General features: G+C 39.8%; 1 protein-coding gene across 1 annotated transcript in view; it reads right to left on the reverse strand.

Annotated features, from left to right (window-relative positions):
* Positions 1 to 5,956, reverse strand: part of LOC136363885 (von Willebrand factor D and EGF domain-containing protein-like) — a 165,470-nt gene extending 159,514 nt beyond the window's left edge. The window contains exon 1 of the mRNA XM_066323353.1: positions 5,860 to 5,956. Coding sequence (XP_066179450.1) covers positions 5,860 to 5,956 — 97 coding nt within the window. The remainder of the gene's footprint in view (positions 1 to 5,859) is intronic.
* Positions 5,957 to 17,911: the final 11,955 nt, after the last annotated feature.

A 17,911-nucleotide genomic window follows, 5' to 3' on the forward strand; every position in this document is an offset into this window, starting at 1 on the left:
TGTCTTTGTTGCTAGCTTTAATCTTAACATCTAATAGAAAACCAGAGCAAATGGGTCTGTGAATTTTAATATTTTTTTTCTTTAATCCATTAAGAAAAGAGCAGAGCTGATGATAAAGTAGCCTGAGTGAATCAAAGTACCTGTGCTGTGCTGTTGAGGGAGGCTGAGTCACAGACAACTAATTTTATGGCAAGCCCGTGGTTGATTATAAAGTAAATAATTGGAGGAAAGGGGCAAAGAAGATTACTTTAATCTCTGAATCATGTTTGTGAATTGGTCTGTTCTAGTACCTGCACCAGATCAACAAATAACACATCTGGTGGATGCAGTGAAGTCTAATAGTGCTAATTTCTAAAGAAAATTTGAACTATTAAGTTACGAATAACAAAACCTTAACTTAGATGTTAAATAAGCCACTGACTGAATTTTACCTTCCTTTGCTCTTCATACAGAGCTGCAGGAAACCAGTGAGATAAAATTCCATAAAAAGTTTTCGTCATGGTCAAACATCAGCAAAATACAATTTCCAATGGAGAGGAGAAGGAAGAAAGTGTTGACATAAGAAAGGTTCCTTTCTGTAAAGGAGTTGTTTAGTTCAGATCTCAAGTAATTTTTCATATTTACCAATTAACTCATTAGAGAGCTATTCAGGAACTTCTGAGAACCCTCTTGTCTTTGTACATCTTCTAGAATTATTTTTGTTCCATAAACTTTTGCCTTCTGAGACAAATTGAACATAGATTGATCAGCCATTAAAAAAAATGGAGAGAAAGCAAGGCTGGAGGATGTTATTCCTCTTCTTATTAGCATGAGGAGGAGGAAAATTTGGGGTATCCACCAGTTTTGGGGAAGTGCGGTGGTTACTGAAATGATTAGAAAATATTGCAGGAGGGGGTATTTACTGAAACAGCACACAAAGCTGCCAAGGGACAGTGGAGTTGTAAAACACTTCAGCTACCACAGGAGATGCATTACATTATTGTGGTAGGCAGATAATTTGCTATCCAGCATTTGGAAGCTGCTTTGTCGGAAAAAAAAATAAAATTGGGGAATAAGCAAACTCGTTCTCAATCGATGAATTAATATAAAACCAGCAAAAGGAGCAGAGCAGGCTACTACAATCCCTCAGCTATATTAGGCAATCAATTATTTTTTCCCTTTCAATATGTAGAATATTCCCTGGCGGCTCCCCGTGGATGCCACGCAGTGTGAACACAGCAATCAAAGTAATAGACGTCAGAATAATCAAAATAAGATGTGTCAGAAAAAAGCAAATGAGTACATACTCTCATTAAGTAAATCTCCTAAGAGCTTAATGTACAAAACTCTTCCCAGAAAAGCTGTACAAACAATTGCATGCACTAACACATGGTTTTATTGCTGCTTCAAAGGCAGATAAAAATATTCTTCAATCTAAGCCACGTTTTTTTTTTTTTTCAGATTTCACCATAAATAATCTCTACCTGAGGCAAGACACATAATGTAGCTGCCACAGTGACATTAACAAAGGTCATAACTGAAGGTAAAATATACTACTTTGAAAAAACTTTAAAAATCATTAAACAAGCAATGTGCTGCAAAGCATGTTAAAGACAATATCCATTTCTGCAGGGGACTGCGAATGTCCAGCACTAAACTTCCAGCTGTTAGGTGACAAGACTAACTTCATCCAGGTAGTAAGTAGTAAAAAAGTCAGTGCAAATCTTCCAGGGAAACAAAATTTTAGACAAAATCAGTAATCTGGTTACCTTGAGAACTTTTCCCAGCAAAAATAAATCCAAGAAGTGCAGTACAAACACAAGGAAAATTCAGCAAAATGGTGCTTCCACAATGTTCCCAGCCTTTTGAGGCAGCTTGCCTACTGCCCAAAAAAAAAAAAAAAAAAAAAAGGGAGGACATGTGTCTAGAGGAAAGAGCCATTTCCAAAGCCTGAAAAGCCTGAATTATTTTAATATTATTTTAATAGGCCACTGAAGTGGTCTAGGAAGAAGCAGGAACAATTGGAAAAGAAATTCTGTCTCTAATGAAGCTAATTCAGGATTAACTTTTCCTTCTGCTCTCTTACTATATTTGTAGGATAAAAAACTTATTTCTTTTGAAAGGTGAATGGAAGGTTTGGAAGTATTCTGGGAGGTAAATGGATCATTTCTCTTTGAGAATAAAGGGATTTTGGGGGGGAATTTCAAATACTGGCCACCTAAAACATGTTAAGCAGACTAAAACCTACCAGAAATCCTTTGTGCCCCCTTGAGTTTGTGTGTGACCCTTTGATTTCAGACTTTAGAGGGAAGATGGCGAGAGGCTGAGGGGTTTTTTATTTCCCTCCAATTTGGCTTTTGTGCCAGTTCTGAGCCGTGCCAGAGCCGATGGGGCTGGGCTGTGACTCCTGAGGCCTCACCAAAGGATTTTTTCCTGGTGACCTTGAGCCACTTCACGTCCCCATGCCATCAGTGAGGCAGAGTGATGATGTTCCCCCTCCTGAGCCATCTGTCTTGTCAGGTCAGGAGCAAACACTGATTTGTCTCGGCTCCTGGCGGCTCCTATCGATTGCCAGGGGAGCTGGATGTGCACAATACTTCCTCAGGTTTGGCATCCAGAGACAAAATAACTTTGAGGAACTGGACCATTAAAGGAAACATTTTGGCCATGAATGTCCTACACTGTTATGAGCGGTGTCTAATAAATTGATTCTCGATTTTAGCGCAGTGCAGAGCAGTAAATAGCTGTTAAGGGGGTTGAACAGCTCACACCTCTGGCAGGGCAGCAGGAAACAGGCAAATCCTTGGGAAACACAGCCCTCTCACACCAAACATGTCTTTAAGCCTGTGTAAACTTTGAATTAATCAAACAATCATTATTTTTTGTCAGAGGATTAAAAGGCAAACGGGTGAGCAAAAAGATTATTTCCCTGAAAATTTCAAAGTCTTAAAATCCAACAGTGAAATACCACTACAGCTCAGGAGAGTCAAAACCAAAGGTGACAGAGGTTCCCTCACCCACAGACTGCAGCAGTGCCCAGCTTTGCCTTCCTTATGTGAGTCAAGATTTCAGAGTTAAGATTAATAAATGAACTTTCCCTGAAGTGGTATGGCCTTTGTCCTTCAGGTAAAAAGGAGTGAAACAAAAAAAGTTATCTGCAAGCAGAAATCCTTGTGCAGCCCCTGTTTCCCTTTGACAGCAGACAATCAGATAAATTTAGTTTAAATTTAGTTTAAATATATTTTAAAATATACAAACTGGCTTAATTTGAGCCAGTGGGTGGGTGGCAACTCTGTCCATGGCAGGTGATGCTGGAGACCTGTGTGGAATGTCTGAGCCTGACCAAGGGATAGGAAAGTTTGCCATCTGTGGCAGAGACTTGAAGGTGGGAAAAGTCCTGAACTGTTTGATTAGATCCTTTTGAATTTTCTCACGGGGAAATGCTTTCTCCAGCTCCAGCAGGTTTTTGTTTTCAGGATGGACAGTCCATGGCACTCAGGTTTTACAGCAGAAGCTCACAGGGAAGTTGTGGGTTGCTTGTGGGTAGAACATGAAGCAAATTAGATACTCTGATTTTCATTTCACTCTTCCGTACAAAGCAAGACCAGTGCTCATATAATTGCAAGAGGTACTGAGTGATTTTTGCTATTCTAGACTATTTCCATTTACTTTCCTAAATCAAATTAGACCACTTGGGTTGCTGGAAAACGCATCAGCTTTCATGCTGGCTGTAGGCACCTCACCTTCCCCTGACACCATCCTCTCTCTTCTCTTCTTTCACCTCTGGGTACATTCAGATTTTTCCTTGTGTGTTTCAGAGTGGAGGGAAACCCACAGGAGCAAACTTGCAAGTAATTAATTGTATCTGAGTTTACTACATATGTAACACCTTGCAGTGAAGACCCCGTGGATTTCGGGGAGCTTCAAGGGTACCTTTGCAGGAAACTCATGTCCAAATTAAAAACTTTCTCAGTTGTACATGATGAGAAGGCTCCAGAGGGGATGGGGAGAAATTCCTTTTAGCTGGTGAAGTTACAAGAAACTATTCTAAGATAAATGTTTTCCTGTAAGATACCACTGTACAAAATCTATTGTCTTTTTGTCTTGATTGAGTTATTTACAGAGTTTCATCTCAGAAAAGCCTGATGAGATCTGTGTTGTGTCAGCCCTCCCACATCTATGATTCACTGAGCTGCTTTCGTCCCTGATGCTTTACTTAGTCCTATAATAGAGAGCAGCTACAGGTGCTGTTGGTAACATTTTTGTGTTTCTCAGTCATGGCAAATAATGTAAAAACCCCAAATACTGATAATTCCCTCAGTCACGGGGAGCTTCATTACCTAAAATAACAATGCAGAAGATGATAAAGTTCTTCCTTGGTCTTTAAATGACTTTTTCATTTTCTCTCTTTTAACAAAGCATCTGCAAAGAGCTCTTTGGTCAGCTCTTTCTTATTCATCATTAAATTCTTTGGGATTCGTAGGTTTACTAGAGTACAAAAGTAAACAGCATATGGCTCTGTTAATATCCTTGCAATGTCACAACACAATCTGTCAGAATGTAAATTTTTTTGAGCAGTTTCATTTACTTCAAGCTCACTCGATGAAAAAAGAAGAAAACCCACAACGAGCCTGATGAATCCTGCATCACCTCAGAGGCAGCACAATACTTAATTCTTTCGTGTTCCCAGTTTAATAAGTATGTCCATATACATTACCTGCAGTAGGAAAAATACAGTGGCAAATACAGTTACTTAGTTACTCGGAGTTAAAAGGTCGTTTCCCCCGATGAAAAGCTTGCTCTATCAGATAAGTAGCTGCTACACTCCATAAGACTGGCAACCCTTCAAAAGGTTTCAGAAATTAAAGGCATTGTTTGAAGATGAAGGCGATAAGGTAATTTTCTTTGTGTTTAGTCCTGCAAAACTTTCTGGGTGACCCTTTGATATTCAAGCGAGGAGGGCTCTGAATTGTTTTATCTTCATAGAGCTAATGAGTGCTGGCTGACAGTCACTGTTAAGACAGCTGGGACTCTGCTAGAATTAAATTTTGTAAAACATTTCAACACATTTCCTTTAAGGGGGAGTGCTTCCACAGTTTGCCAAAGCCGAACCCACAATCACTCACAGCACTATGCTCTTTGCTTTTCTCAGTTTCTTTTATTAACTCAGTTTTCACTAGCTGAATAATGCCTAACATGATTCTCAATGTATTTCTGTGTTCAATTAATAAAGCTGTATAAACAAGCCACATATGTAAAATCTATGTCCCCTTCGAACTCTCTGCTAGAGTGAAACAAGACTTACATTTAATGTGTACAGTAGTAGAGAAATTACTCAAGAACTTTTCATTGCCAGAGGCTGTAGAGCTGTGTATGATTATTATATGTGTAATTAAGTAATCTGTAATGTTCCTCTGATATATGGTGTATATAATTCTTTCCTAGAGGAATAGAGTGTTATTTTAAAGGCTTTTTTTCTTTTATGGTTCGTTTCATTTATTCTATTTATGGGAAAATGTTATGTATATTCCTTGAATCCTTTTTTTTTTTTTCCTAGTAAGAAATAAGAATTTTCACAGGTTTAATTTTTTTTTTTGTCGAAAAAGAAACAACATAACAAAAGAAAGGGAATGTCCTGTAATGATCAATATACATCAAGTGCTGAAATTGCGCTTGGCTTTCACTGTGACCTTCTTCACTACGTTAGTTGTTTATTTTAACCTTACTTCCATCCTATTTCAGAGATGCTCTAATAACAGCCCTCTGTCATTCTAACCCACACCCAAAAGTGAACATAAACAAAACCATCTCAGTTTCAAATACACTCGAGCTCTATCCCCCAAACCACCATCGAGTAATTAAAAAGCACAAAATCCTTACCTAATGTCGCTGACTGAGTGCTAATGGTCAGCAAGGGAATCCAACAGAGGTAGGCAACAAGTTGGAGATGCTGATGGAAAGGAAAGGGCTGCTGCATAGTGTCCCAGACAGCTTTTATCCACGCATCTGCAGTTGCTTACAAGTTAACTTTTGAAGTCCTAAACTTTGCAGGAAAACCCATCAACCCTCCTGCCTGTTCCAATTTTTTTTTTCCTGTCCCCCCACCGCTTTTCTTTCATTCCTCTCTCTTGGAGAGGGCTCCCTGTGTCATTAATCCCAGAATTTCCAGGAGGGAAGCCCTCCAGGCACACACAGACCCCACGTTCCCCTCCCACCCACGCAGAGCACACGTGTCCCCGCAGCTGCCGCAGCTGCACACACGGCGCACCAGGACAGCCTGTGCCTGGCTGCTGGGAGGTGTTCCCCCAGGAATTGGGGCTCTAAACGTTCCTGCTCCTCAGGGTTTGGGGGCAGGCAGCACTCAGTGAGGATCTCTGCAGTCGTATCTGGTGGTGTGCCGATGTGTGAGGGGCCTGAAAAAATGAGAGGCGCATTTCAGCGCATCGCTGCGGCAGCCAGAGTGACAGAACAGAGCACAGCAGCAAAGAATTCCATCCTCGGGTTGCACTGGTGCCTTAGAGTTTTAGATTTGGTATTTTTCATATGTTTGTAAGCCTGCAGTTCTTTGGAGTGTGACTCTGAACTCCATGTACAAGGTCAGCTGCTGCTTTCGCATTTTGGTCAGACACGATTCCTCTCCAGGCCTGGGAATGAAGGACACCTCACTGTTCAGGCCCTGAGAAATCTAAACAAAATTGAGTTGTGGGGAGCAAACTTAGGGTGAATGACCAGAAGCTGTAACTGGAAGATTAACCCTCAATATGCAAATAGACCAAAGTTACAGAAGTGTGAAAACCCGTGAACATTTTGGGTGTAGCCCCTGGGGAGCTTCCTCTGCCCCGAATGCGCCTGAAGGCCCTTCAGTAATAAATATACCCACTTTTTATTCTCTTAATTTCATCTGGCCTCTTAAGGTAGCCCCAAAAAGGCATCAGCACCATCACATTTTTATGAAGTTTGGTCTCTCAAGGTGCCCTGTTGCCACCACATGGTTCCTCCTTCTGCTGAGTGTGAGCAGAGTTTATTGTGTGACAATGCCTGCTGCCACCTTAATGCAAAACGAGAAGAATTTGCTATTGAATCCCATCTTATACTCTGATATTTACACTCATACTGTTTTATTTAGAAAATATTGCCTCCCCTCCCACTGTTTTCCATACCTGCCAGCTCTCCGTTCACTTGTCAAGTTTAAATATCTTGTGCCTGTTTATTTAAGTGAGGATATTGTGAATTATCTGATAAGATAATATTATGCAAGATTGTAAACATTCCACACAAATCACTGTGAGGAGCATTTCATGGAAAAGCACACACCAAGCCATTAAAAATATTTTGCAGTATAACCAAGGAGCTTCAAAAGTTGTTCATTTGACTTAACTACATTGATCAAGGAGTTTTATGACTGGATTCCTTGAGGAAAAAAAAATAGGTGATCAAAGAAGGAACCTCTAAAACTTCGCTCTTAATTTTGATTTTGGATTTTGAGGTTGCAGAATCACTGCTTTTGCCAGTCTCATTGGATTAGCCATCTTATAGGCCTGACTTGTAGCCCTTTGGGAGTCTTTCCATTAATTTCACTGATGTTTAGATTATGTTCCTTCACAATCACTAAGACTCCAAGACCAGTATTTCTGATATTTTTTTTATTAAAGATCCCTGTTAATTTCTTAAAAATGAAAAGAATAATTAGTTTTTAACACTACACAATTTTTACTTTTCTTGGCTTTCCCAGCTAATGTTTGAATTTATTTGTGGCAGTTTCTGTGCACTGGTAGGGGTCCAGTGTGGATTTTGACTCAAAATTTTGGCCTAAAAGGCACAACTCTGAAATCTGTTGAAGGGTGAGATTTATCCTTGCCAAAATGTTGGTAATTCAAATCAATTTCCAACACAAAGAGTTTTCCAAAATCAGTCGAGGCTTTTTTGTTGTCTGTTTACAGAAAACAAAAGTAACCAGGCAAAAAAATCTTGAGTGGAAGGTATTCAGGGCAACAGGAGTAAAGAGAAGTTTTTGAGACTTGCTTATTCCCTTATCTGTGTTCTCCTAAACAGATTTTAATCAAAGGGAGTTTTTGAGGGTGGTAAAGATGAAATTGAAGCTTCCCGTTGTCTCAAGTAAGAATTTTCCCTGGGCTGGATATGGCTTCATTCATTTCAGGAAGACAAACAATGGCAGGTCAGAAAATAAGGTATTTTCCATTCTCTCAATCCAAGACAAGACCTTACAGAATTCAGAAAAAAAAGAATGACACTGGTTTCTCTCTCCTCTAACATCATTCTAGAAAATTATGAAACTAAAACCATGGAGAACATGCATAAAAATATCAGAAAATATTCTCACAGTTTCCACAGATATTGAGAATAATAGGAGACTAAGAGGAGAACCTGAAACTCCACAGAAAGTTGCTGTAGTCAAGTGTGGGTGGTGCATGCTTGCAACAATTCTCTTCACTGTGAACAACACAACAGTGAATCCCTGACGCCAATCCTTCTAGTATTAAATGAATTTTCAATGGTAGGGATGCATACAGGGAGATAAAACAAGCCAAAATTCACAGCTGGAAGCGGGCAGCAGAATTTCAGACTCGGCCAAAAATTCCCTGATGGATACGCACGTTGGGTATTCAGATGTCTTCACTCTGAATACTCTTCACACCCCTCCTGGCATGTCAGAGCTGGGGAGGCTGCAGGACATGGGCTGGCCCTGCAGGAGGATGGAGCAGCCTGGGGGATCAGCACAGGGAGGAGGAAGGCTGGAGGAAGAGTACCAAGAGCAGCAATCTTTGCCTTTCTCTTCAGACGCAGCACTGAGCGTCAGGATGGGACTGAATAATAACACAGTGATAAAAAATGCAAATACAAAAAGGCTTCCAAAAACGTGGCTGTTTGACACTCTGCTCCAAGTAGGAGATGCTCAGGCTCCAGAATCAGTGTAGGAGGTTTGAGAGTCACCTGCAGAAGGCTAAAGTGGAGTTTTAAGTGATGAATCCCACCACTCATGTTTTTTGAAGGTCAGGTAGAAGAATTCTTCTACCTGGGTAGGAAAGGAGAGGGGTGTTTCATGTTCTGCTTCTCAAACTGTGAGTGTGGCTAGCAGTTTCCTTCTGCACTCAAGCCAGCAGGGAGCTGTACAATCCTTTCTTTCCTTCTGTTTCCTATGAGGCTGTCCCCTGGGGTGGCTTTCTAAGCAGAGAAGAGATTTGTTATTCGCAGGTGACATAAGAGAGCATGACCCTGTCTGTAGGCACACTTTCCTAGTAGGACAGTGTCCTTCAGAGGGAAAAGATGTCTTCACTATAAAGTTTTTTTTCTTCAAGTCTGAATTTACACATTTCACATGATAAAACCCTCCCCTGTCCATTTTTGTTTGCCTTTTTTTTCCATCTGGCTGAAAATACCTGCCAAGTCCAGTGAGAGGAAATAAACTCACTGTGCTCCCAGGGCAGTCTCCTCTCTGGTGGTGTGGGCTGGCTGTGTCTTCTGGTTCTTCCAGTCCTTTCTGCAGATCCTGAGCAGGAGGAAATTTTGGCATAATAGATTTTGACTAAGTCCCTCAGCCTCCAGCAAGGACCCCTCCCACCAAAGGGTTTTCCTAACAGGGATGAGAAGAGGACCAGGTCAGGGATTCTCTCTCCTTATTTCTCTGTAAGTATATTTTAGAGAGATGTTAAAAATCTTGGGATCACTAAAGTGCAGTATTCAAATCTCAATTTGTTAGTCAAAAAACGGCTCCTTATCTCTTACTTTAGGACTGCACAGATGACATGGAATGGGAAGAACAGCATTTCAGCTTATGCCCACTTAGGAGAAATACACAGTGGGCATACAGTGATCAGAGCTTGTGTTTTCCTCTGTTTTGTGTACTTGTGTACAGAACAGAACATTTCAGATTCTTCAGAAAATAATGCAAGAAGTACTGCTTGTAATTTAGAGGACCAAGCTCTTCATTTTAGTTAATTGTGATTTTTAGGGTAATTATTCATTACACATAAGCATATCCCTCTTTTCGGAGCTCTGGGATTATAGAGAAGGATTTCTACCTTAAATCATTTGGTGTGGTTATCTTCCAGCTCCTAATTCCCTTGTGAGAGGGAGATCTCTTTTAGAGAATCACTCCACTGAACAAAAACATGGGACTTCAAACCCCAAAGCAGAGACAAAATGCAGGAGCCTAATGATCATCTCCAGGTTTTTTTCAGCGTAGCAAGAGCACGAGCGCCAGGGCTCTGACACAGCATAAGTGCAGCTATTAGAGGCAATAAATCAGTTCCTTGTAAGTGCAGTGCCCCTTGGCACAGATCAAGGCAGGATGTGATCCCTGACCTGACCTGGAGCACTCTCAGCTCTGGCAGTCCAGGGCAGGAGCCTCTGTTTCTCTCTCTTCACTGTTCTGCTACCTGTGTTGCTCTGACCACCTGAACTTTAACTGGGCACCTCGTGCCCTGATTAAATTTGCAGAGTCCCTTCTTGGATGGCAGCAGTGGCAGGTGCCAGGGCACGGTCACGACTGATGTGTGAATTATTCATGTGAGCTCCTTATTTAATGGAAAAAACCCCAAATTGTTGCAGAGATGTCAAAATAAACCACGTTGCAATTTGCCTCTGCTCCAGAGTGCCCCAAGACATGTCTGAGAATGGTTGTTGCTGCTCAGCAGCTCAAACCCAAAAATGATTATTCTATGTGAGGAGATTGGCAATTACCAGATATTCATAAAGAGGACACTCATGTATGAACTATATATATTGGAACTGGCTGGTGATTTCCCACCAGAATCTATTTTCAGAAAAGCATATGATTTCTACAAAATCTGTATGAAAGAGATATATTTATTAGAAATATTTTTTTTCTTCTTCTTCTTCTTCCTAGATCACCTCAGTATTTATTTCATTTTGTGAACTGCCTGGCTGTCAGAATTCCTTCAACAAGGAATTGCTTCTGTCTCTGATGCTGAATAAATGATGCAAACAACATTTATTGTGCAACTTAAGTCAAATGGATACATGATTTAAAAAATTAAACAATCTGCATTTTGATCTTTTTTCTGCAAAATTAATATTAATGACTCTGGAAGTGTTATTGAAACACTTTGCCTGTCCTCCCTAAGTCTTGACTTATTTTGTCTTGATAGTGAAAGGAAGAGTAGGAGAAATGGGCACTCAGAGCCTTTATGCAGTCACTATTGCTCAGGAAAATTTCTGACTGAATTTTCCCATTGAGTGTACTTTCCATGTGGGAAAGAATTTCCTTTGAAAAGGCAGCAGAAAGAAAGACATTCCACAGGAGGTTTTTATCAGTACCAGCAGCGGAAAGGCAGGAAGTGGGAAGGTGTTGCCCATCCCTTGAACCATTTCATTCAGCCTTTTCCTGGAACTTTTCTGCTTTTGAAGAAATCAAAACTGTAAAGGGAGGGAACCTCTCCTCAGTGTTCCAGCCAGGGGTAATAGTGAGAGTGAGAGCAGAACCCCCAGCGTGGACTGAAACCAGACCAGAACCAGCATTGGAACTGTCTGTCCATGTATCTGTCATCTCTTCTCCCATCCTCCTTCCCCAGCCTGGCTCCTACAATTGCATCTGGTGGGAGAGGCTGTGTGAGCAGATGTGGTGTTCAAGGAGAGACCAATTCCTGCTCGTGGCCTTGGCAGGGCTCCTCTGGGGCAGGCCTGGGGCTTGCTGCCACTTCTCCCACACTGATGTTGCCTCTTCCTGGCTTTCAGAATGCCAAACAGGCCAGGGATACCAGGAGTAAATAAAAAAAAAATCAGGGCTGTACTGAAAATGATATGAGATGTAAAATACAGCAAAGCTATTGGGTGGATGAAAACAAGTGGCAGAGAAATGTGAGTATTGCAGTGTAGATCACTCCTCTAATTTGATTCTATTGCCTTTCCACATTCACTCAAGGCAGAAAAATGCTGCAAATGTCATTTCTTCTCCGAGATGCTGGGTTAACGTAAGTATTAATGGGAGTATTCATCACTATCAGATTAACTCTAAAGCCCTCAGAGACAGGCATCCCAGCAGATTTAGGAGGACAGTTAGGTTCCTCCATGGGAACAAATAATATATTGTTTCAGGATCCCTGAGAAATCCCCTGGAGAATCCTCACTGCATCACTATAAAGGAAACCAAGGCATCAAATTGGGTTTTTAAAACTCCTTCTCTTCTTCCAATCTCTGTCATACACAAATAGGAAATGAGGTTTAACAATTTTGTTAAAACATTTGCAATTACAAATAAGAATTTTATGTCAAGCTCCCAGTGACATATGTTTCACTCTATAACCTTATCACAGAGTAGATTGCTTTGGAAAAGACTGAGATTTATCCTGAAACATTTTTCTTTCATCTCTTTATGGTTCTTTTGATGATTTTAAATGTTTGTGCTATTGGTACTTACATACAGTAAATGACAAATGATATATTATAACAACAACTCCATGAAGCTGAATTGCTTTTTTTTTACTGAACTTAGTGAATTTACTGCCTTGAAAGGTAACAGATTGATAGCACTGGTGAATTAAACCCTCTCTTTATCCCCAGAACATGTATAATATGGGCATTGCAAATATTTTCCAGGCCTATAAATCAGCCATGGCACCTCAACTACCATCCACAGGGACCTGCTGCTCCCTGCTTTTCTTTTTTTTTTTTTTTTTTTTTTCCTAGAGTTTCTTCAGGGTTTTTACAGAATTCATCGATTTTAAGAAGAAAAGGGTGGTGGAATACCTCATAAGCCTCTGGTTTATGTATGAAACAAAATTTATTAAATTATAAATTATTAGAATTATTAAGGAATACATGGTCTGGTGGTTAGTGCTGACTTGGAAGGTGGAACAGGAGCTGCTGATGTTTATGCAGCCAACCCAGCCATGGATGGGAGATTCTCTTCCACCTCTCACAGACACTGTTTTCAAAATCTCCACTCTTTTACTGCTAATACTGTCATAAAGCTCCAAGTGGCCACCTTGAAAACACCAGAAACCACAGGAAAGTTGGGAATGCAGTGCTGTAGTCCCTCGGATATATTTACTTCCTTGCTCTCAGTGAAGTTAATCTGATTTATACACATCACCCCACAGGAAAAGCAAGTTTCCAACAGAGCTCAGAAAGACCTCATGGGAGCTAAGGGTCAATTTCTAGCCAGCCCAATAATTTATTTTCCACAAGGCTTGCTCCATTCAGTATTCTCCACCACATATTTTGCAAAATCCAGATTTTAATCTTTTGAGATGGGTAAAAATCAATTCATTACTGAATTTTTCTGAAGAAAATTGTGTGCAGGGAAAAAGCAGGTGTTAAATAAAAACTGAGGCACTCCAAACACATTATTTCAGCTCTTATAAATAACAGGTGTCTCTTAAATTCATCTCTTGTAAAGAGATCTCATCTAATTCACCTGCCTTTGAAAACCCAGTAATATAAAACTAATGGAATAATATTTATTGTTATAGACCAGTAGCATTTTAGAGGCAATGAAGGGTCTAGAATAGGTTTTATTTCATGTGGCTTTTTTTTTTTTCACCAAGGTAAGTACTCATTCCAAATATCACATAAATTGGAATCATAACTCTGTGTTACAAACCTGTGTGGCTTTTTGGGCAGCAGATAATGGGCTGCTCTTAAATAATTGCCTTGCTGTCTCACTCTGCACACAGACCTCCCTCGGGCTAGTTTCTCAATGATTCCTTTCTTTCTGCCCAACTTTTTGTTTTGTTGTTGTCCATTTCGACATTTTTATGACCTCATTTTGGATTAGCTGTTTTAGCCACATTTTAAGGGACATTTCTCCTTCAGTGCAATGGCCCTTGGCTTCTAATATTCATAAAATTCAAGCTTTGCCTTCAGCCAGTTATTCCTGTTGTTCCCTTCTCCAGTTGCTTTCCTAGCCTTTCAGTTTGAATGGCCACATGAGTTTTGCTGTGAACCACCCAAAAATTCTGCAGTTGTTGCTTCTGAAGGTTCATGAAAACAATACAAGTGCAGCAGCAGAAATAATTTTTCTGTTTTCAGCTTTATTTTTTATTGTGGCTCAAACCAGTGCAATGCAGGTACATGAAATTAGTGGTGTATCACAGCATACCTTATGAAAGTGCTCTGGTATTTATTTTTTTTTTATAAAGCCAAGAAAAAAAAAATTTGCTTTATTAGGGACTTTAATAACATTTACCTGTTTGGATTTTACAGCCTCAGTGTCACATGATGGGTTTTACACAGCTGACTGCTTGTTGATTGAATACTCTAATTCAACCTCTAATTCTACCATTTAATGGTTGAAAGGCCATTAAAGCAGCTATTTCTCTAATGGTTGTATAGAAAAGGTGATTTTTGTTGTTTCATCCCAACCAAGTGGCTGAGTGGTCTGAAGGGGGCTGAACTTTTTGGTTCAAGCTTGGTGCAAGAGCAGCTCAAAGCTCCTTTTCTGAATTATCTCACAATGCAAATAAGACAGAAGCACTCTGTGTTTGTTTTTCCACAGTAAAACACTCAGATCACTGTTTCCTGTAAAGACATATTCATTTTATTAATTAGCCTAAAACAATGGTCTGCAGAACTTCTTTCAAAAATTCAGCCAAACCCTTTTGCCTATCCAGCTAGAAAACCTGGATGAAGCTAAATAAGTCCTCAGAAAATTGCACAGGGGGAAGGAAAACTTGCTGTTTTGGGGTTTTTTTCCCCCACCACACCCAGAGCTTTATAAAATTCCTGTCCAATCTGAAGCACACTGGGTTACAGGACACTCCTCTGCAGCTATAAAAAAAGAAGCAGATGTTTGCACCTGCCAGATTTGCTTCTGACTTCCATGCTGTGAACGTGTAATCACTGCAGGTAATGGCATATTGCTGAAGAGTTAACTCAATAAGTTGCATTAAGGGACATGGAGCTTATGATTCATTTTGTTCCAGCATTTTGTTACACACTTAGTAGAACTGACTCAATATCAATGGCTAAATTATGGCTAAATACCATTGGCTAAGTTATCAAGGTATCTGATTTTATAACTCCATCTAAAATGTGCTTTGCTCTTTTTTGGGCTTGCTAACATGTTGCAAATTGTCAGTTCTTTAAAATATTCTAGAAAATGTCAACTCACATCATTGCTTGGCTTAAAGTCAAATGTAACAAATGCTTTGTTAAATAATTGGTGTAAGACTAGAGAACCAAGTCATCCATCACCCAGTCACAGGTTTTGTTTTGGTTCCAGTAAGTTCTTTCAGTGCAATTTCCTTTGGTAATAAATCTTCAATCTGTGATATTCAATAGCATTACACAACACTGAATTTTCTCTGTGTGTTCAATGTTAGGCTAAACATCATTACGAAAACCGAGAGCTTACACAGATCTTCCACAGCATTTTTGAGTGTATAATGGACATAAAATATTTAAGATAGGAGCCAACTACTGTTCAGATGAAGAGGGAACTTCTGTTATTCCCCCAGTGCTCATCATCAAGTTTGCTGAACTTTCTCAGGAGCAGCTGGTGCTGGGCAATGCCTGACCAAATGAACAGTCTGCCTTGCCACATCACAAATGCTTCCTCGAGTTTGGAGTGGGTCTCAGGGCAGGAACTGGATGTTTCATGGAGCAGGAATTGTTGCACCAGCCACGTTTTTAGCCTTTGGATAAAGCCCACCTCAGTGCCTCTGAGTGAGGATCCTCCTGGCCCAGCACTGGGGATGAGCATTTGGGGAATGAGGCACTTCAGTGATGCAAAGGCTTCTCAACAGCCAGTTTGGGAAGTCCTGCTTCCTCTTCTAGTGTGAATCAGTAATCTGAGAGTCTAATTCCCATTATATTAACCTTCTCTGTCGCTGTGGTTTTGTTTTTAATTTATTTAAATGGTTTGGAAGGCAAATCGATTAGTATAAGATTCAGTTGCACAGTCTCAGAGAGACATGAGGGTCTAAGTGATTCATTAAATCAAAGAATAAACAGGATATTTTTGATAACTTCTGGCTTTCTCCGTGTTTTAGGATCTGAGTCAAAATGGTACCAAAACACAATAAAATTTGGTGGGTTGGGTTTTTTTTTTCCCCTGAAATTACTGAGAATTTATTCTCGTAGAATAATGATTCTACAAGATTTTCAGATGAATTACAAAGAACATTTTAACACAAGTTTTTCTGAGACTGTCTTACCAAGACTGACCCCAGGTTTAGCTGGAAAAAACTTGCAATTTTTCCCCCTAAAACAGCAATATGAACCCATTTTCTGTCGGCCAAGATTCCACTAACTGTCCTAGCAGGAGGTGCTAAAGCAGAGATTAAACTCCAGAGAAACACATGACCACCAAATCCATGGATGAGCCTACAGGCAGCTCCCAGGCTCTCATGAGCTTTGTTGTTATTTTGTAAGGTGAAGACAAGATATTGGTGGTTTTTTTAACATTTGCACAGCGTCCAACAGCACATCAAGAGAAGTGGATGAAAAGCACTGGCGTCTCAAAAAGATTTGTGAGGAATTTCTGGAATACCTGCAGCATTTCAGCAGCACCTACAAATTGCTAATATCATTTGGTGACAGACTGCAAATAATTTAAAATGGCTAAATATGCTGCTTGTAGATGGGCTTGTTGAAAACTTTGATCACAGGGAGAAAGGGATTCTTTTAAAAACCTACTGTTAACAGTAGGTAAAAAGTTAATGAGAAACATGTAAATAATTAATTCTTCCTCTAGAGCCAGAAGAGATTTGTTGTTGCTGTTAATGGACTCACAATATCAGTTGTATTGTCTTTTCTGAAGTGAGTACTGAATTACTTGATCTCCATACAAAAGGAAATTATTTATTGCACTGATAGCTTTATTAGTGTTTGCATTCCCAGAAAACAGTATTTTCCAGGATTAACTACTGCAGCATGCCTTGATGGTAACACATGGCTCAGCTAAATTGACACTTCAAAAATAACCAGGATCCTTTAAATCAAAAAACTGGAGGAGGAAACTATGGAAAAAAATTCTGGCACTTGGTATTTGCACGAAAGCTATTGCAAAGCACACAGAACTGTCTCAGCTGACCCAGTTGTAATACTGCATTTAAATATATTTCCTTCCTCCACATGGTGTTCCCTGAAGCAATTGCTCTGGGAGAAGCAGCACCCTGATTTTATTCACAAATATAACAAGTCTGAAGGTCACAGCCTGAAGGTCATTCAGGTCAAAAATACTCACAGGATTGTTCAGATGTGGCCATTCCACAGCTGAGCTGAAAATATTCTCTCCCCACTTTATTTGGTAAGTGTTTTGGCAATGTTACGATAATCTCTCCCATAATTTGACGTTATGATATTAAGTAATGTGAGTGCTCTTAGCTGTCTCAAGGAAAATAATTCCTTGATAGTTGTGATTAACTCTTGATTTTAATTCAACCTTTCTGACCACATTCCCTGAATTGTTTTAGAAACTGTGCTGAAGCAGGTGCATCTCATGTAGCGATATCTTGGCATGAATCAGAGGATAGCTGGGGTTTAAAAAAATACTGGGTATTTTCTAACCCAGTATTTAAACCCAGTATGGCACTGGGTTTAAAAAATCCCATAAAGAATTGTCAGCCAGGTCCTTTCTAGATAAGATACTCAGCTCCTGGTACAGCTTCATTCATGTGTGACAGACACCAATGGTATTTAATCATTATAAATGCACAGGACCCACTGCTGCTCCTGCTACTGATGGAAAAGTTGCACCTTGCCTAGTTAATGCTATTAGTTTTCATTTCTTAGTAAATATAAGTGAATAAATATAGTGGAAACATTTTTATTTTTGTCTTTTTTAATGAGAAGCATGGTAAGTTCTGGAGGCTAGGGATTTACCAAGCACTGCAAAGATACACACTAACACTAAACAGAAACTAACCAAAAAGAAAAAAAAAAAAAAATACAGAAAAAAACAGGGGGAAAGCAATTTAAATATCCCCAGGGAGTCTTTTGCTGCACTGAT

The sequence above is a fragment of the Sylvia atricapilla genome, chromosome 7 (assembly GCF_009819655.1).
Source record: "Sylvia atricapilla isolate bSylAtr1 chromosome 7, bSylAtr1.pri, whole genome shotgun sequence".
In the NCBI taxonomy this organism is placed as follows: Eukaryota; Metazoa; Chordata; class Aves; order Passeriformes; family Sylviidae; genus Sylvia; species Sylvia atricapilla.